Source organism: Anabrus simplex, chromosome 5 (genome assembly GCF_040414725.1).
Source record: "Anabrus simplex isolate iqAnaSimp1 chromosome 5, ASM4041472v1, whole genome shotgun sequence".
In the NCBI taxonomy this organism is placed as follows: Eukaryota; Metazoa; Arthropoda; class Insecta; order Orthoptera; family Tettigoniidae; genus Anabrus; species Anabrus simplex.
Window position 1 is genome coordinate 344,542,329 of NC_090269.1, and position 20,675 is coordinate 344,563,003.

The window sequence follows — 20,675 nt, forward strand, 5'->3', positions numbered from 1 at the left end:
GCCTACCATTTTAACGAATAATTCACTTTTCGATTTGTCTTGCAGAAGGCAAGGGATCATGCAGTTTTGTTCGAAAGTCCCCTACTCTATTGTGTGTGGCTCTAAGCCAGGGTGCCCGCCATTATAAACAAATGTTCCAATCTAAAATTTGACTAGCATTAGGCATAGTAGCCTGCTATTTTCATGGAAACTCACTAACTCTGTGTGACTGGCATTAAGCTGGCTAGCAGCAGTAAAAAGGGACTGTCATTATAATGATAACTGCACAACTCAATTTTGACTGGTGGTAGGGAAGTTGCCTGGTATTATAATAAAAACTCCTCAACTGTAACCTGTCTGAAAGTAGGAAATGGGTCTGCCATTGTAACTAAAACTTCCCAAATCGATTGTGACCGCGCAGTAGGCATTGGGGCCTGCAATTATAATGTAAACTTGCCAACTCGATTGTGAATGGCATTAGGCAAGTGAGCCTGCAGTTATCATCACAACTCCGCAACTCTCACTTTACATTGGAAACAACGTATGTGGACCTCCCCATGCTATTTCTCGGATAAGGCTAAGAGACATGCAATTTTAAAACAATCTCATTTGCTGCACGCACAGTCTTTACGTCGATATCCGTGTACAATGTAGAATACTGTAGCGAAGCACGGGTACATTTGCTAGTATTTTGTAAAACTGAACAGTGAGGCTAAGTTGCAACCTATTTAAGGGAACAAGTACATGAATACTTCCAATTATTGAAAACGTCTCCGCATACTGCCCATGTCACTGAAATAATGCACACTAACAGCCAAACATTTTTACGACAGATATGTCTGTTGACTCTTCCGTTATTAGACTGAATTTCTGATTTCGTGTATCTTCAACCAATTCCTGACTGAAATGAGATCCTAACACAATCTCAAGAGCTCAGGTGTAGTGTACGATACTCCGGTTAACACGGTTGAAGAACTAGAGCAGAGACTTGTAAATGTTTGTGAAGAATTTCAAAATGATCTAGGCGTGTTTGAAAGAATGCGAAACTCACTGCGGTGACGAGTAGAGGCCTGCGTCCGGGTTCGAGGACGACACTTTGAAGATTTCCTTTAACTACGAGTAAGTAGGCCTACACTGTACACTCAGTAAGATTAGTGGTTTCGATAGCCCTGCGGATGGTTTTCGGTACTTTCCCATTTTCACACCAGGCAAATGCAGGGTCTGTATCTTAACTGTGGACTTTCCTATCCCATCGTCACTATAAAACTTATCTGTGTCGGTGTAATGTTAAGCCAAATGTATTAATTAACTGTACAGTTTTTGTAACATGTAACTGTAGCATACTGTAAGACTATTTTCTTGTTCATGAAAAACAACTGCACTTTTACCAAAGTATGACTTCTCCTAATGTTGTATTGGTACCTTCTCCTAACTAGGATGACGTTTACACCGAGTCAAGTCAGTGCTGGCTGGTAACCATAAATTCTAAATTATCTCGCAAATGGCTCGTTTGTGGACACATGATTACTAAGACGTTTTTGCTTCTAGCATCGTGTACTTACAGCTGTTTCCATTCACGCTATTAATTTTGATACAGCCTGAATAATGTAAACTCGTATCTCCGTTCCGAAGTGATGCAGCTCTTGTAAGGCACACCCCGTATGGAGGTGACCTGCATATACTACTTTAACCAGATGCCATTCCTCCTGCCATTCCTAAAAGAGTCCATGTCTTAACACTCTGTGAACTGTAAATAGGAGTCTCCCGGTTAACTTAACCAGCACCAGTCGCTAAAGGAATGCTCAAACTTGGTGAATAGATTGTACGAGTATGAACAGCTGGTGCTTCGATCTCACGAAGAGCAGCACTCGAGGATTATTCGAGAGTCAACGTGGTTAGTGTACTTCAGGACTGACATCAAAATGGAAATCAGAAGTGAAGAAGGAGAGAGTTACTCCATACGGTCAGCGCCGGGTTCAATTAGCACAGCACTATTCAATAAGGGAACTACCTAATTTGACATGGATCAACACGAAATTATATCTAGCATGATCGCAAACTCGCACCATGTTCCATTGCAGACGGCACCTACCGAGTCGATTTTCCTCACTTAGGTTAATTCCATTTGGCATGCAAATTGAGTTCTGGAACACCGAAACCTGGTAGCTGCCTATGAACCTACAACATGTTATACTATCTAGATGATCGTCTGTATATTAGGTAGCTACAACATGGGCAGTGTTGCCAACTTACGAGCAGAAAAAGTAGCTAAACTGTATTTATAATGTAGCTGAAACTGGCTAAAGTTACAGACTGAAATAGCTTAAAAAAGGCTAGATGAACTCACGTAATTATAGAAAAATATTTAACTTCATGGATAAATGGTTAGCTTTGGTTCAGGCGGTCTCCGGTTCGATTTCCGGCCGGGTCGGGAGTTTTAACATTGATTGGTTAATTCCAATGGCTCAGGGGATGAGTGTTTATGCCGTCATCATTAGAATTCGTCATAGGTGGGACCTCAGAGATACGCAAGTCGCCCATACGCCATCAGTACGAAAGACCTGCATCAGGTCGGGCCGCAAGCCATCATTATTGAAAAAGTCTCCGCATACTGCCCATTTCACTGAAATAATGCACACTAACGACCAAACGTTTTACCACAGATAAGTCTGTTGACTCTTCCGTTATTAGACTGAATTTCTTATTTCGTATATCTTCAACCAATTCCTGACTGAAATGAGATGCTAACCGGATTTTAAGTGCTCAGAAATTATGAAGAAATCCACGTTTTACACAACTGCATTAAAACAAAGAAAGCAAATGAACTGACATTCTCAGACAGCTATACTTGGGTCCACGAGAGATGGAGTCAGACATTTTATCGGCATTGTCATAGTTACCTCCATATGCGGCATATCATCCTTCCATACAGGCTGAGTGTAGGCCTAATGCAATTCAATAAACTTTGACCCGTCCCTAAACTCGGCTAATAATTCCAGTATTTAAGACAGAACACCTCATTGCCTATAAATAAGGGATTTCATAATCACTAACAAAATTCTCACTTTCTCACAATAACCTTCACAAATGCACACGTTCAATACAGAATAGAACTGTACAACTAGCCAGTAATTAACTTACAAAAAGTAAACTAACAACGAAGATAATATTCAGAAAACAAACACATGAATACATAAAGCAGCAACAACTAACACAGCTAACACAGTACCAGTCCTAATAGTATCACAAGCGTGACTGAGAGCAAACCAACCCACGTGGCGATAGCGTCTTTAAATGTGGCATCGCTGTTATTGTTTCCATAGCAAAAGACCATTTTTCGATCGGCGTTAGTCAACTTTTTCTCGCCAGTGGCGCTAAACGTCAGACTCGATCTCTTGTGGGCCTTAGTATAGGAAGCTAACCGATGAATTCAGGGATTTCTCCGAAGGACGGACTGATTGATGCAATGCAGTGGTCAATGAATCGTTGAAACCCGAGTGTTGTGAATGATGCAATTAGTATTCGTTGTACCATTTTGTCAAAGGCCGCTTATAAGTTTAATATACAGTACGGCTAGAATGTCAATCGGAGTGAATATATTAATTTCCATTCATAAAAGTGAATTAAAAAAGGCATTAAAAAGGAAGAAAGACAAAATTCTCCCTAAGTGAAATTTATAACTAAACATGTAACTACTGTAATAGCCAAACTCAAAATGATTTAGCAAATGAGTTTTCAAAATAGCTAGAACTAGCTATGAGATGACTAAAGTGGCAACACTTAGCATGAGACTGTGGATCCTTTTCTATGGTCTCAACACGATATAGTTATTAAGGTAGTTGTAAACCGGGTACATGGCTGAGTTGTCAGCATCATGGACCTTCGGGCCTCAGGGTCGATTCCCTGCCAAGTCGTAGGATTTTCATCGTAAACGACTTATGCTTTGTCTCGAGGACTGGGTGTTTGTACTGTCTTCAACATTATCAACTTACACATGACTCTCAACGCTATCCACCACCACAATGACACGGAGTTTTCTATGTACGGCAGACGCCACCCATCCTTGCTGGAGGGTCTGCAAAAGACTGCATCACACTCGCATTAACCACACTGAGTTATCATACGTTAAGTGTCTTAAGAGTCTCTGTTCATGGAGACGAACATATCACTAATACCCACTTCTGATCAAGATGGTGGTGAATATGAATGTTGGTGAATTATATCGCTCGGTTGAAAGTCAAGTGAAATTAATCGATGATATTTTAAAAACTGACAAACGTACAAAAAACTGGCGTGATGATGTATTAGCTTCTGTTAATATGATCAAGCAGACTCTTGACGTCTTCAATGAACAGTCAATGATCTTGACGAATGTATCTCTTAATCCAGGTGAGCAACCTGCTCTTTATTCGGATGCAGTACAGTCTAAGAAGCTTCCAATTGCCTCAACTACATGTGGTCATGGTTTCTCCTAAAAATGATGAAACAGTGAAAGACTCCGGACAAACTTTACAGATTTTACAAACCACAACAAATAGCAGGTCCATGAAGGTTGGAGTAAATAGAGTTAAGAAAGTAAGTAATAAAGGTGTGATCCTTGAACTACGAAGTGAAGATGAATGCAAGGCTATCGTAAATACGATAGAAGCCAGCCCTCATCTAAAAGCTACAATTCCACACAAGAGTATTCCTAAAGTAATAATTCATGGAATAGAGATTAGTTTTTCTCGAGAATGAGTTGGTAGAAACAATCATAGAGCAAAATCCAGCTGTGAAACTAGCTTTGACAGAAGCGAGTACTGAAATACAAAAGCGCTTCATGAAGATATCTCGAGATGGCAGAACAAAAAAAATACACAGTTATAGAAGATAGTCCGCCATTTTTCGGGCCTTGCAGAATTGTGACAAGTTGTATGTAGGATACACTAGGTGTAGCTTTAACGAATACATATCCGTCATTCGTTGCTATAAGTGCTTAGGATTAGGTCATTTCTCCTCAAATTGTGATAAACCGCAGATCTGTTCGCACTGTTATGAGGCTCATAATGCCCATGAATGTTCAAAAATGAACGAGAGAAACCGCACAAGATGTCAGTATGAATGTCTTAACATTCAACATTCAGCAACATCTGTAGAGAGTTCTATCTACAATAAGGTATTTAATATAATAAAATCTATAATTAATTATGGCTGAACTTATAATATATAAACAAAACCTGGACAAGTCTCTCGTTCCAACGCAGGAACTTATATATCCAATTTAGAGACGAATGACAGAACAATCTTATGCACACAAAATCCAAACGTCAGGCACAAAAAAGTTACTGGATATGGCAAGGCTTTGTTATTCATACATCAAGAAACAATACATCTTCGAAAAAAATCCGGGTGGCAATTGTTACAAAATCTCAGAATGTCTTGTTGTTGTCACAGTTCTGCTCAGCTGATAGAGTGGTTGTATGCACAACCATTGGCCAACGGGAGTTTTACATATGTAATGTTTACTTTGACTCTAAATGCGATATTTCCGAGGATATAAATGCTCTCCAACTAATACACGACCAGCTAAAAGGGCAGCCATTACTTATAACAGGCGATATTAATGCAAACAACGGGTCTTGGGGCAGTCTTTTCGATGACGCTCGAGGCAAACTATTCCATGATTTCTGCTGTGCCGGCAACTTAATTTTGCTAATAATACAGATGTTATACCTACATATATGCGGAGAAATTCTCAGAGCTTTTTAGACATTAGTGTATGTAACTCCTCACTCCTTCCCTTTATATATGACTGGAAAGTAAGCGATCTGCCAACTTTCCCCGACCATTCTCTAATTTTAACAAGTATAAAGTATACGGCCAGTTCGCCTGTAGTGAACGCCTCTCATTATTTAACCAGATAATAAAAGACCAAAAACATAAAATGGGCTCACTTTCAACAGGGTGCTAGAAGAACTATACTTAGAATAAAAAAATATAATTCTGAAATACTGGGGAAACCCTAGAAAAAACTACAGACGAACTAACTCATGCTTTAATCAAAATTTCTGAAGCAAATCTACCAAAAATATTTCAGAAACTAGCTAAACATTTCTGGTGGAACGAACAGCTAACAGTCATGCGTAAACGTGTTCTTGCTTGTCACAGACGTTACAAACGAAGTCGTTGTCCTCTTCTCCATCAGTAAGTGCGGCCAATATCCAGTATTCGGGACATAGTAGGTTCGAACCCCACTGTCGGCAGCCCTGAAAATGGTTTTCCGTGGTTTCTTATTTTCACACCAGGCAAATGCTGGGGCTGTACCTTAATTAAGGCCATGGCCGCTTCCTTCCCACCTCCTAGCCCTTTCATGTCCCATCGTCGCCATAAGACCTATCTGTGTCGGTGCGACGTAAAGCAACTAGCTTCTCTATCAGCGATACGAAGAAATATATCTGGCAGTTAAGGAAGAGTACAATAATTTGATAATAAGAAGAAAATCAGAAAAATGGAGAGAATTCTGCTCACTCCCTAGGAAATGTAATCCTTGGGGTGTTGTTTATAAATTAACAAGAAAACCTGAAAACTTGAATAATACGATTTGCTCAATTGAATCAGACATTAGTTTTACAAAATCTTTCTCCGACACTGTTGATGTTCTTATCAACTCTTTCTTCTCCGAAGAAGATGACGCAGAAACGCAAAAGGCCATTAGATTGTTTTCCACTCTCCCTCCTAATACTGCAGATGATGTGCTTTTCACCCACCAAGAACGAATAATACCCTCACAAAATGACAAAAAAAGCACCAGGTTGGAATGGGCTATCAGCAAACATTATCAAAAATATCCACTTGTGTTTTCCTTCCCTGTTTGTCACTCTTTTTAATAAGTGCTTGGTGTTCAGTCTCTTCCCTACATCTTGAAAAATTGCAATTGGCATTATTTCAAGAATGTTTATTGCCTAATCTTTTAGGCATATTTGCCTTCTTCTAGTTCTGGGGAAGGTTTTTGAGAAGTTAATAATCGATCGGGTCATGAACCACTTATATATCAACAATCATTTAAGTCAGTGCCAGTACGGATTTACTCCACAAAAATCGACAGAAGATGCTGTTCTTAGAGTAGTAGAATGGGCTGAGACGGTTTTCTCCATGCATGAAGTAGCTATCCTAATATCACTGGATATCTCCAGAGCATTCGATAATGCCTGGTGGCCAAAAGTTCTGACTCAGTTAAAAAAGAAGCTCTGTCCCTAAATTTATATAAATTAATACAATCTTATTTCCAAAATCGGACCATTAAACTTCAAGTCGGATCAGCAGACTCTTCAAAGTTCCTGAATAGGGGTTGTTCACAAGGATCTAGATTTAGTCCTGGTTTCTGGAACATTTTATACGATGACCTTCTAACTTTACGTTTTCCTGTTGGTTGTAAAGTTGTGGCCTACGCTGATTACGCCCTTCTTTTAATTAAAACAGATCATTTGCAGGACCTGAGGGTAAGAGCAAATTTTTCTCTTGACATTTTGTTTACTTGGGGTTGTGATTATAAATTACAATTTAATCCCCAGAAAACGAAGGCCATGCTTGTTACAAGGAGAAGGAAACTGAGAAAGACTAAAATAAAAATGAATGCACAAAATGTCACTATGAAAAATCATATTCTTTATCTGGGATTTGTGCTTGACAAGAAGTTAACCTTCAGAGCCCATTTCAACAAACTACAACAGAAAGGTAGTAAGTTTATGCAACTTTTAGCTATTGCCCGCAGACCTTCTTGGGAACTAAATTCAGAGGTACTAAGAATTATTTATGATACTGCGTTTGTACCTCTGATATTGTGTTGTGTTCCCCCTTTTCGAATGACACTTGGGAAGAAATAGGCTCAGCATGAATTGATGCAAATTCAGAGAGGATTTGCTCTTCGTATTTTCCGTGCTTACTGCACCACCTCTACTGACGCAGCTCTTCTTATTGCAGGCCTTGAGCCACTACTTCTGACGGCGATAGCAAAAGCTGAACTCACTGTTTTGAAGAAAAACAAAGTATCACCAATGTCCATTCTGAATACCACTCTAGAGCAACCTTGTCATTTTCTACAGTCTGATCACTCAAGTCTCTTCAAAAACTTAATTTATGAAAATTGTTCAATTACTCATGAATACTTTCTTTACACAGATGAATCTCGCATACCAAGCACAGATGAACAGGACAAAGTTGGATGCGCCTTCGTTGTTCATGAAAACAATTCTGAGGTATTCTCATCCCAGTACAAACTCTCTTCCACTTGCTCTATTTTCCAGGCTGAACTGTGGGAGATTAAATCTGCGATCGAATGGTGCAAATCTAACAATAAGAAATCGCGGTTATTAAGTGATTCGGAAGCTGCGTTGAATGCGATAAATAACAAATATAATATGAATCCAATAGCTGTAGCTATTAGAACCACAGCTCACCAAAGTCCGCACATCTGGTTTGACTGGATTCGCGGTCATTGTGGAATATCTGGAAACGAGAAAGCTGATCTTCCGGTAAAAGCAGCGGGTACATCTAATTTGGAAATTACTTATGACAAAACGTCACCTGGCTACGCTAAAAACATCATAAAGAAGCACGTAATCCATCAATGGAACAACATTTAGACTTCTTCAGCTAGAGGCCAAGTCACCAGAGAAATATTCTTTCCTGAGGTTTTCAATCACATGAAAAGTAACGTGTTGATGCCAAGCGTTGAAATAACTCAGTTTTGACTGGTCGTGGCAAATTTGGTTATTATTTTCATCGATTTGGAATCAATCGTCCTGATGGTTACATTTATGTCTGTGGATCCTCACAAACAGTGGACCACCTACTGTTTGAATGTGCTGCATTTGAAAGAAGTAAGCATGGCTTGAACTCTCATTTAAGTTATTGCAACATTGCGTTATCAAAATCCCTGTATCATTTGTTTAAGAAACCATGCTGCCACAAATATTTTATTAACTTCATACACTTCATTTTCCGCCGATTACATACATGAATTCATTTTCATTTTAAAATTGAATATGTATTTTAACTATAACCCTAGTCTACTATGTAAAATAGGGTTCCAAACTGCTTTGGATATTCAATAATAATAATAATAATAATAATAATAATAATAATAATAATAATAATACCCATTTCTTGACCTACTACGCCTCACAGCAATTTCCAGAATAGACGAGGTGTATTTAAATTCAACATTGCCTTGTCCATCAGGCGAGTTAGGCACGTGACTTGCTTTCAGGAGATAGTAAGTTCGAGTTCTACTATCAACAACCCTGGGGAAGGTTTACAGTGGTTTTTATTTTCACACCAGACAAATGTTGGGATTGTACCTTGAATTTTCCCCCGTCACTTCCTTCTCTTTCTCAAATCTTTGCTGTCTTCACGTCTCTAAATCTTAACTTATTAAAGCGTCGTTGAACCGCTATAAAAGTAAGATAAACCATAATCCCATATTGCGTAAGAATAGTGCCATGACAAATAATGTCCGAGCTCAGAATCTTGATTAAACTTCGTACTCCTCAATATTAACTCCATAAAGCTCTCGTGAACATTTATAGAAAATCACACCAGGCGTTGTAAAACACTTTTTATCTCACTATATGAAATGAAAGTCGTATCATACATAGACTGGTTGCACTTGCCTTCTGAATAATACAGGATGATCCACATAAAACGGATGGTTTCAAAATAACATAATCTTTGTTTATACTGCACGGATTCTGGAGGATATAGTTTTAAACGACACTGGAACTATGGGAGTTTAGTTCTAAGAAATCCCCGACTAACGTACTTCATGTCACATTTCACAGACATTATGGCTTTCCAGATCAGCCGACCTCACACCACCATATATTTTTCTTATGGGATTACCTGGAAGATTGAATTTATTGTTATCGACCAACAAGAACAGTCTTGACCGTTTGAAGAAGAAAATATATATGAACATTTATCCTTTACATGGAAAAACATAGAATCATGGATATTGTCGATGCGCCTAGAAAATCCGTCATGTGATAATATTTCAGCTTAGAACTCGGACCAGAAAGGTTCTTGTCATCGATGGTTCAGTATTGTACCATCTACACTGCCTGACAAAAATTTAAGCACCCAGAAGGAGTGGTTGAATGTGAATGAAACTACATATTCTGACAGACCATGTGCCTTTACTGAACTGATTACAGGATGAATTGAAGGAGACAAGGCCGTTGGCAGTGACAGGTGGAATGTTGGTGACAGGTCAGTAGGGTGTCGCGCCGCCCCCTGGCCGCAATGCATGCTCTTATGCGGTTCGGAATTGTGTCAAGCAGCCTTTGGATCCTCTCCTGAGGAAAGTTCATCCACAGTTATTGCAGCTGTCCCTCCAAATTCCTCAGGTTGGTTACTGGGACGGAGTTCCCATTCCAATGTCATCCCACACGTGTTCAATGATGGAGCGGTCAGGGGATCTTGCTGGCCACGGGAGGTCCTGAGCGTCCTCTAGATTGTCCATAGACACACCTGCTGTATGTGGACGTGCATTATCTTGCTGGAACACTGTCCCAGGGTGATGTGCCATAAGCGATAGGACGTGCGGACGCAGAATGTTTGTGACGTATCGCTGTGCCATCAAAGTCTCCAGAAGCACTATTAGAGGTGACCTGAACATATATCCTATGGCTCCCAACACCATGAAGCCAAGGGTTATGCCTGTTTGTCTTTCTACAATATTAGCAGGATCTGCGCTCTGCCCTCGATGCCGCCAAATTCGCATACGATGGTCATCGGGGGTTATGGAGAAGAGGGGACTCATCACTGAACATGATGCGACGCCAGTCATCCTCTGACCATGCCTCCTGGGCAAGGCACCACTCCATCCGCAGGTGTTTGTATACTGGTGTGAATGGTAACCGACGCATGGGGCGGTAGGACACCAATCCGGCGGATGCGAGTTGTCGATGCGTGAACTTAACAGGATGTTGTAGAGTCTCCAATACATGTTCGTGGATGGCGGGTTCGGAAGTTACGGGATGTAGTAGGGATAAAAAGGGGATTCGTAGGGATAAAAAGGGGATTCTGGGCCAGGGGCTAATGCGCAAGATGGCCGCTATACATGGGCTCTTATGGCACTAACTCCTGGGACCTGGGCTAGGGGCTACTGCGCAAGATGGCGGCTATACATAGGCTCTTATGGAGAAAGCTAGCCATGGGGAGACATAGGGCTTAAGAAGACGGCCTATGGCGATTGCACAATATGGCGGCTATACCCGGGCTGTTATGGAGAAAGCTAGCTCAGGGGCTACTGCGCAAAATGGCCGCTATACATGGGCCCTCATGGGACTAACTCCTGGGACCTGGGCTAGGGGTTACTGCGCAAGATGGCGGCTATACATAGGCTCTTTTTCTTGTCAGGCAGTGCATATCAACGAATTTTCGTTGTAACTGATACATGTGCTGCGGGTCAGTATTTCTCCCCTCAACATTGCTACATAGCGGCATTTCGAGGCGCGATGACGATATGTTTTTGGGCTTAGAGGACGAGAGTGCGAGTACATATTCTTTGGCTGTTCCCCTCTTAGTAGCCTCTTACGACAGGCAGGGGGTACAGATAATGCATCCTTTCACTACACCTCCAGGGCAGATAAAGACTTCCGATAGATGGAAAGACATATTATTATTATTATTATTATTATTATTATTATTATTATTATTATTATTATTATTATTATTATTATTAACAAATACATCGCAACTGGGAAATATCCCGATGGCAATGATTACTTACAGTAGTGTGATAAGAAAGTAAAGTTAAAACATACAGCAACAATAGCAACAACAATAGCACGAGTACAACAAGCAGTTCCATGAAAAAAAAAAAACATTACAAGAAATACTACTAGTTTAATATTCTACACTGACTTAGCAAATGTCATGGGATAGTCACCTAATAGCGTGTGGGGCCTCCTCTGGCCCTTCAAACTGCAGTGAGACGCCGTGGAAGTGAGTCGACAAGTCCCTGGTAGTCCTCTGGACGCAGCTCACACCAAATCGTTTGCAGAGCGGCCGCCAATGCTGGTCTGTTAGTGGGTGCAGGATCCATGGCACGGAGCCTGCGTTCCAGGACATCCCAGATATGCTCGATAGGGTTCATATCAGGGCTCCTGGGTGGTCATGGCAGTCGTTGGACCTCCGCTGCATGTTCCTGGAACCATTCCCGGGCGACGTGGGAGCGATGTGGCGGTGCGTTATCATCTTGAAACACCGCAGAACCGTCTGGGTGCTGGAAGGTCAAAAATGGGTGGAGATGGTCTCCGAGCATCTCAACATACCGCGTACCATTCAAAGTCTCTTCCAGAACAACTAGAGAGCCCATTCCATACCAGGAAAATGCAACCCAGACCATAACAGAGACACCAGCGCCCTGGACCACACCTTCGAGGCAGGCGGGATCCATCTCTTCATGTGGTCTGCGCCATACACGGTGCCCCCCATCGGCATGGTGCAGTTGAAATCGTGATTCGTCCGACCATATCACGTTACGCCATTGTTCCAGTGTCCATCCCTGGTGACTGGCGACAAATGCGCGTCGTTGTGCCCGATGACGTTGGGTTAACAGAGGCACCCGTGTGCGGCGCCGGCTCCCATACCCCATAGAACCCATGTTCCTATGAATTGTCCACTGGGAGACGTGCCTAGCACGGCCTATGTTGAATTGAGCCGTGATTTGTAGCACGGTTGCCCGTCTGTCACTATTGATAATCCGTCTCAGATGTCGCCGGTCACGGTCATCGAGGGTGGCTGGACGGCCGGTCGTTCGTCTGTTGTGGACGGTGACACCCGCATTCAACCATTCACGATACAACCTAGACACGGTTGATCATGTGAAGCCGACTTCCCGCACCACTTCCGAAATCGCACTTTCCATCCTTCGGGCACCGACAACCATACCCCGTTCAAACGATGTCAGCTCACGACGTAGTTCCATGGTACACCTGTCACATGCACAGCCACTGATCACAAGGTCTCTTATACAACTGCCGCTGTCACAGGGTGCGTGTGGTGTGCAGACAACACACCTGCGCATCAGTGCTCCGCTATCCCATGACATTTGCTCAGTCAGTGTATATCCAGCATTATCATATACAAATCCACGCACAAACTTCAGTATTTCCAGTGCTTAACACTACGGCTTACAATACTATAGGTTAAGCTTACTACTAGCTTAACATTACAACCCTACAACAACAAAAAGAACAACAACAACAACAACAACAGGAGTGCAACAAGCAATTCCATGGAAAGAAAGTATTACAAGAAATACTACTAGTTTAACATTCTAAATCCAGCATCATCATATACAAATAACATCATCATATACAAATATCATCATGATATACAAATAACATCATGTACAAATAACATCATGTACAAATAACATCATCATATACAAATATGATATTTAGCATCATGGTCTACGTCCAACAACATGGCAGCACACACCATTCCCATGGAATGTCAAACGATAGCTCGATCTGTCAAGATCTATGTTCAACAAAATGGTCGCTGATTTACCACACACTTTTATGGCCGTAAATACGGACAAGATACGTATTGTGAGAAATATTCTGCTGCCTTTGGTGTCGTTACCGTGTGTAAGGGATTTGCTGTGACCTAGACGAAACGCCAGTCAAAGGCACTGGAAACTCGTTTAAAACACGACACTACTTGTACTTTCCGTATATAGAAAATAGAGTTCTGGTACACGGTAATAACGTGAGGACGGGCGAGTTGGCCGTGCGGTTAGGGGCGCCCAGCTGTGAGCTTGCATCCGGGAGGTAGTGGGTACAAACCCCACTGTTGGCAACCCTGATGATGGTTTCCTCTTTTCACACCAGGCAAATGCTGGGGCTGTACCTTCATTAAGACCACGGCCGCTTCCTTCCGACTCCTATCCCGTCGTCGCTATAAGACCTATCTGTGTCGGTACGACGTAAAGTAAATTGAAGAAGAAAAAGGAACGTGAGGAAGAAGATAACGGAGACTTGACTTGGAGTCTCAGTATGTACACTGCTTGCCTGGATACCAAGGTTTTTGTTTTCTGTCCATAAAAAAAAGTTCCAGATAGTCCCCCCGTGGAGGTGGTGGTGGTGGTGGTGATTATTATTATTATTTTTTTTTGCTAGGGGTTTTACGTCGCACCGACACAGTTAGGTCTTATGGCAACGATGGGATAGGAAAGGCCTAGGAGTTGGAAGGAAGCGGCCGTGGCCTTAATTAAGGTACAGCCCCAACATTTGCCTGGTGTGAAAATGGGAAACCACGGAAAACCATCTTCAGGGCTGCCGATAGTGGGATTCGAACCTACTATCTCCCGGATGCAAGCTCACAGCCCCGCGCCTCTACGCGCACGGCCAACTCGCCCGGTATATTATTTTTTTAATATTTTTTTTAAAGAGGGAGTACAACTAGGTAACCATCGTAGATATACCCCCAGTTCAAAAACATATCCATATTCATATTGTCAGTGAAATCAGCAATATTGATCCGGAGGCACCGCAGCGTACTCCGTAATGTCTTTATTTTGCGTTCCTGGATATCTTTTTGTTATATTTGTTCCAGGTAAGTCTATAGGCATTTTTGTAATTTTCAGATCCTCTCCTTATTTGCTTCACAATTCAAGCCTGATGCCTGAATTAATTCTCCTAAGTACTTGAACTTATTCATTTGGTTAATTTTGCCGAATTTCGTGTTTAATGTTCCCCATCTAGATAACGAGCGGATTCTTCCATGTACTGAGTGTTTTCATACGATATTTGGAGCCCAGTCTTAGCTGCAGTTTCATGAAGTTTTTCAAGGGCCTGAATTGCTTCTTGTCTATTGTTAGACCAGGCGAGTTGGCCGTGTGGTTAGGGGCGCGCAAATATGAGCTTGCCTCCGGGAGGTAGTGGGTTCGAACCCCACTGTTGGCAGCTCTGAAGATGGTTTTCCACAGCTTTCCATTTTCACATCAGGCTGTACCTTAATTAAGGCCACGGCCGCTTCCTTCACACTCCTAGGCCTTTCCCATCCCATCGTCACCATAAGACATATCTGTGTCGGTGTGACGTAAAATAAATGGTAAAAAATATATGTCTATTTTTAGAAAGACTAAAAAATTATTATGTTACTTAGTAATTTCTAGCATTATAAATAATTTTTCATTTACTTGCCAGAAAAATTGGTTCTTAAATTTCTCATCGCTAAATCAAAGCAGTTGTACAGGCGCACTTGAAAGAACAACTGCGTTATGGATATTTTAGGATAGATTTGAGGTCTTTGGAAGTCCTGGAGGGGTAGGAAAGCAATTCATCCAGCATTGGTGAAGCTATTGGCTGTGCTGTAGTCTAGTAGAATTGAAAAAGATATTTCATCTGTAGGCCTACTTAATTATTTCAGTTCCTGCTTCCATTTATAGCTATTACTAGAATGTAATCATTACTAGAATGTAATCATTACTAGAATGTAGTGATTACAATTGTTTCAACAAGTAAATTGCGAGTAGTCCGCTGAGGTGTAGTTGTTAGTGTTATTAGCTGTCACCCGCGGAGACCCGGGTTCGATTACCGGCTCTGCCACGAAATTTGAAAAGTGGTACGAACGGTGGAACGTGGTCCACTCAGCCTCGGGAAGTCAAATTAGTAGAGGGGATTTATATTCCCACTTCACTTTTCCGTGGTTTCCCACTTTTCCTCCAGGTAAATGCCGGGATGGTACCTAACTTAAGGCCACGGCCACTTCCTTGCCACTTCTTTATCTATCCCTTTCAATCTTCCAATCACCCCACAAGGCCCCTATTTAGCATAGCAGGTAAGGCCGCCTGGGCGCGATACTGGTCCTGCTGCCTTGTTGTATCACCTAACACAAAGTCTCACGCTCCAAGATACTGCCCTTGAGGCGGAGAGGTGGGATCTCTTGCTGAGTCCGAGGGAAAAAGCGACCGTGCAGGGTAATCGGATTAAGAAAGAAAGTAAGAATGAAAGGAAGAAAGAAAGAAAGAAAGAAAGAAAGAAAGAAAGAAAGAAAGAAAGAAAGTATTTGTTACAACTATTTCGATTACATTTACTCAATTGATCCCAACGTTGTTAATCACCCTAACTAATTGTTTGGTGTGAAAATAAGAATCCACGGAAAACATCTTCTGGGCTGCGAATGTTTGGGTTCGAACTCAACCCCTCCAGAATGAAATCATACAGATTTCAAGGCCATCCGTATTTTATGAAAACATGCACATATATGATATTTTCTTGCCTTTTTAAAATGTAATGTAAGCCAGGTATTGACAGTCGTATTATCGAAAGTGGAAAACTTACCGTCTCGTGGAGGCGACGTCACCACGTTCGACTGCCAGCAGGAACTTCTTCTCGTCCAGCGAGAGTTGCGCCATCTCCTGGTGCGGTCGGATCACATTCTCCTCTTCCATCATGCCGTGAATGCTGTGCCTCTGTGAACACAAACACCACGGATTAGTCTTTGTCTTTCTTAGAGCAGCAGCTCTGGTTACCTCCTTGACGGCGAGAAAGCTCAACTTGTTAGTCGGCTTAACTTCTTGTATTGAACTCCAGGCTACCGTACACAAGTTGCAATGTACACACAAACACTCTCTGTACAGGGTGGCTAGACATACTCCTTTCAAGACTATTATACTCAGTGGTCAAAATACTTTGACGTCGTCTGCTCTCTTGGAGGAATCATATCATATTCTAGTTGTGTCTCTCTTAACAACGCAAGTGGAATTGAGATATCCAATTAAAGATTTTATTTTTACATGGAGAATGGGATAGAATTTTCATGATATTGAATATTACTGCTGAAAGAGTCAACTTTCGAACAAGTAGTAACATTAAATCTTCGTACCAACCAAATCTCAAATGAGCTCAGATTAGCCACACAGATGTCCTTTTAAGGAAAGGAAAGGAAATGGAAGCTTGATGAACAATGGCATCACATTGAAGGTTCGGCTCTGAAATGAACACCCCCGAGGAACGTGGGCATGGAGCAACCAGACAGAGGAAGAAGAAGAAGTCTAAAGGTGATATGGAAAGATCTGTTGAAACCGTCTTACGATAAGAAGGGGAACAAAATTTCTAGTCAGACAGAAAATATACAGCCACAGGACTAGGTGTGTTGATCCAAAGTAAACTTAGTAGTTCCTAATTGAAAGGTGCGGATATGGATAGGCAAAATAAGTAAGCCTAATTCAAGTTACCTTTGATAATTCTGTATTCGAATGTACTCATGTATGCCTATCACAGAATTAAGGTTCAGTCAAACAGAAAGTGAACTGTCCATGCGGACAAAATGGCCGCAGACCATTCTCTTCAGCCATTTTCTCGCGGCTCGGTGCTGATACGGACTAAGGAACGAACGTTTAAATTCATAAATATCTCTGTTAAAATAGCCGGTACGGTAAAATTGTATAAGATATAAATTAAAGACAATTGTATTCCCTGTAACTTTTATTGTGTATTATTTATTGGTAGGACCACTATAAACATATATATTTGAGAATTCTTCTTCTTCTACTTCTGCTTAGAATTTGCTTTAAGTCACACCGACATGGATAGGTCTCATGGCGATGATGGGAAAAGAGAGGGCTAGGAGAGGGAAGGAAGCAACCGTGACCTCAGTTAAGACAGTCCCAGCATTTGCTTGGTGTAAAAAATGGGGAACTACGGAAAACTATCTTCAGGGCTGCCGACAGTGGAGTTCCAACCCACAATCCCCCGAATATAAACTGATAGATAAGTGACCCACATCGCACGCGTAGCCACTTGCTTGGTGAATTAAATTATAGGCCTTCCCTAAACTACCATTTCACCCAGTGTGAACAAAATAGACTAGATTTTAGTGCCTTATTCTCAGACTTCAAATATCGAGTATCATTAAATTTCTTTTTTTGCTAGTTGCTTTACGTCGCACCGACACAGATAGGTCTTATGGCGACGATGGGACAGGAAAGGGATAGAAGTGGGAAGGAAGCAGCCGTGGCCTTAATTAAGGTACAACCCCAGCATTTGCCTGGTGTGAAAATGGGAAACCACGGAAAACCATTTTCAGGGCTGCCGATAGTGGGGTTCGAACCTACTATCTCCCGAATACTGGATACTGGCCGCACTTAAGCGACTGCTGCTTTCGAGCTCGGTGATTAAATTTTTATTAGCCATTTTCTCGTGATGCACATACAGGCAGACAGACATGATGGCAAATTAAACATTCCATTTCCTTCTTACTGTGGACACGACCGACACAGAAATACCGTTCATTTTTAGCAATATACAGACAAAAGTTTAGGCTATAATATTGTACATAGCACATGCCGATTGTAAAACGAATTGTTGTCAATGTATGCAACATGCGAAACAATCCCTTTACGTTTTAGAGTACCAAAACGGAATTTTAAATCATCTCTCCCAGAGAATCCCAAATTAATTATTAAATCTTAAAAACAGTGCATTTAAGGGCTGAATAACACAAGCTAATGAACCACCAAACGTTCATACTATTTACATTAATTTATCAACTATTTATTCTCCTCCATTACATGGTCACTATTATCTCTCTTTTAGGAACAATAGGCTACGAAGGAACATGACTTAGCTTTACGGATTTGCACCATGAGCTCTGTGAAACAAACGAATACTGTTCATTCATAATGCCTTTTACTAATGAGAAATGACATTGTCACTGTTGTAAACAGGATGTTTTATACTGAGACTGACGACCCTGAGTTTCGGACTTTTCCGTGGTTTCCCATTTTCACACCAGGCAAATGCTGGGGCTGTACCTTAATTAAGGCCACGGCCGCTTCCTTCCAACTCCTAGGCCTTTCCTATCCCATCGTCGCCATAAGACCTATCTGTGTCGGTGCGACGTAAAGCCCCTAGCAAAAAAAAAAAAAAAAAAAAAAAGTCGGACTCGCCCCAAGACTGGAGTTTCGATGAGTTACGACTACAAGGCTGTTGTTGGATATTCAGCCCGAAGGCTGGTTTGAACGTCCATAGTTCCACCAACAAGTGTCATTGATAGCTTAGGCGTCACTGAAGAGGGATATTAGGGAAATGAGGAGTGAAGTAGTTGCCCGTTGTCTTCCTAACCGAGCCAGAAACTTCTATTGCATATCAGTCTTCCAGGCCCACTGACATGCATGTACCAACCGACCCCTATGAGCAATATTTTCACACCATTCATAACAGGGATTTGTTGCTGAATATCACAAGAACAACAGTCCACATTAAACAGCAAGACCAGTTCAGCTTTGTAATGACGGAATCGAAGTTCCCAAGAAGCCTCTCTTCAATATCTAACAAACAACGTTTCTTGACCTAAAGGTTAACGGATGTAATTACCATGTCAAGCAGTATATTTGGCGGAAAGCGCAGCACTTAAAGCAACGTAACAATTACATGATTGTTCCATAAATAAGACTGCACTTTAGATTACCATCTCCATTAGATTAGCCTTCTATATCAAATATCAAGAACCGAGCGATTTGGCCGTGCGGTTCGGGGTGTGAAGTTGCGATCTTGCATCAGGTAGATAGAGGGTTCAAACCCCACTGTCGGCAGCCCTGAAGGTGGCTTTCCATAATTTCCCATTTTCACATAAAAATGCTCGGGCTGTACCTTAATTAAGGCCACGGCCACTTTCTTCCCATTCCTACATCATCGTCTCCATAAGGCCTACAGTATCTGTGTCCGTGCGATGTAAGGCGACTTGTAAAGAAATGTCAAAGAATGTAGTTGTAATGTATCTTGTGCATCGATTTACAAATTGTCTCATTATTTATGAGATGAGGGGTTGAAGAATCCATTAAATTTTTTGAACAATGTTTCGGTTATCAGTCCAGTGACTTGTTTGATGCAGCTCTCCTCCATTTCTGCTAACCTTTTCACTTGAACGTAAATACTATATCTACTCTACCCTAATTGGTCAGAACAATAAGGACACCACTCATTAGATAACATCTTCCTCTTCTTCGTAATGTAAGGTGCTGGAATGATTTTGAATTCATTCTTTCTTTCATAGTCCGTTTAACATACAGGGTTGGTTTTCCTCTCGGATTCAGCGAGGGATCCGACCTCTACCGCCTGTTAATCTGCTATGGTAATGCCAGTGTCTCCGCGCCGAGTGCTGGGCGGCGGTAAATACCTTGACCCACTATAAGGACCAACGGCTCAGGGCGCAGGAGTCCTTATAGAAGGGAAATGGGCCCTCAGTGGAGGAAATGCCACTGGAACTCTATAACAGCTGTAGCGTCTGTACTCCAGAAGAGCGGCTACAAAAGGCGCCTGTTCTCCATGTTAGGAGCGGCCTACAAGTTTCGGCTGGCGGTAGCTCTAAAATGCCTTTGGGAATGGCGAACCCATCGTAATAAAAGCCTATATAATGACAAATATACTGAAGCCTCGGAAAATGCTAGGGTGTTCCGCACAAACGACGTACAAAATGCTAGGGCGTTCCCCACAAGCGACGTGCAATTCTTGTGATGCTGGGAGAAATGTGAGAAATGGGCGACCATCAACCAAATACATCAAGATAGCGACCATCAATGTAGTGACACTAACAGGGAAAGTGGAAGAAATTATAGATTTTATGGTTGACAAAGGTATAGCATTGCTGGGAATTAGTGAGACCAAATGGAAAAGAAAAGGTGAGAGGAAACTAAAAAGAGG

The 20,675-nt window shown here is 41.7% G+C and overlaps 1 protein-coding gene across 1 annotated transcript in view; it reads right to left on the reverse strand.

Annotated features, from left to right (window-relative positions):
• Window positions 1-20,675, reverse strand: part of Trpgamma (Transient receptor potential cation channel gamma) — a 1,057,337-nt gene that overhangs the window by 523,135 nt on the left and 513,527 nt on the right. The window contains exon 3 of the mRNA XM_067147636.2: window positions 16,314-16,444. Within this exon, the coding sequence (XP_067003737.1) occupies window positions 16,314-16,444 (131 nt within the window). The remainder of the gene's footprint in view (window positions 1-16,313; window positions 16,445-20,675) is intronic.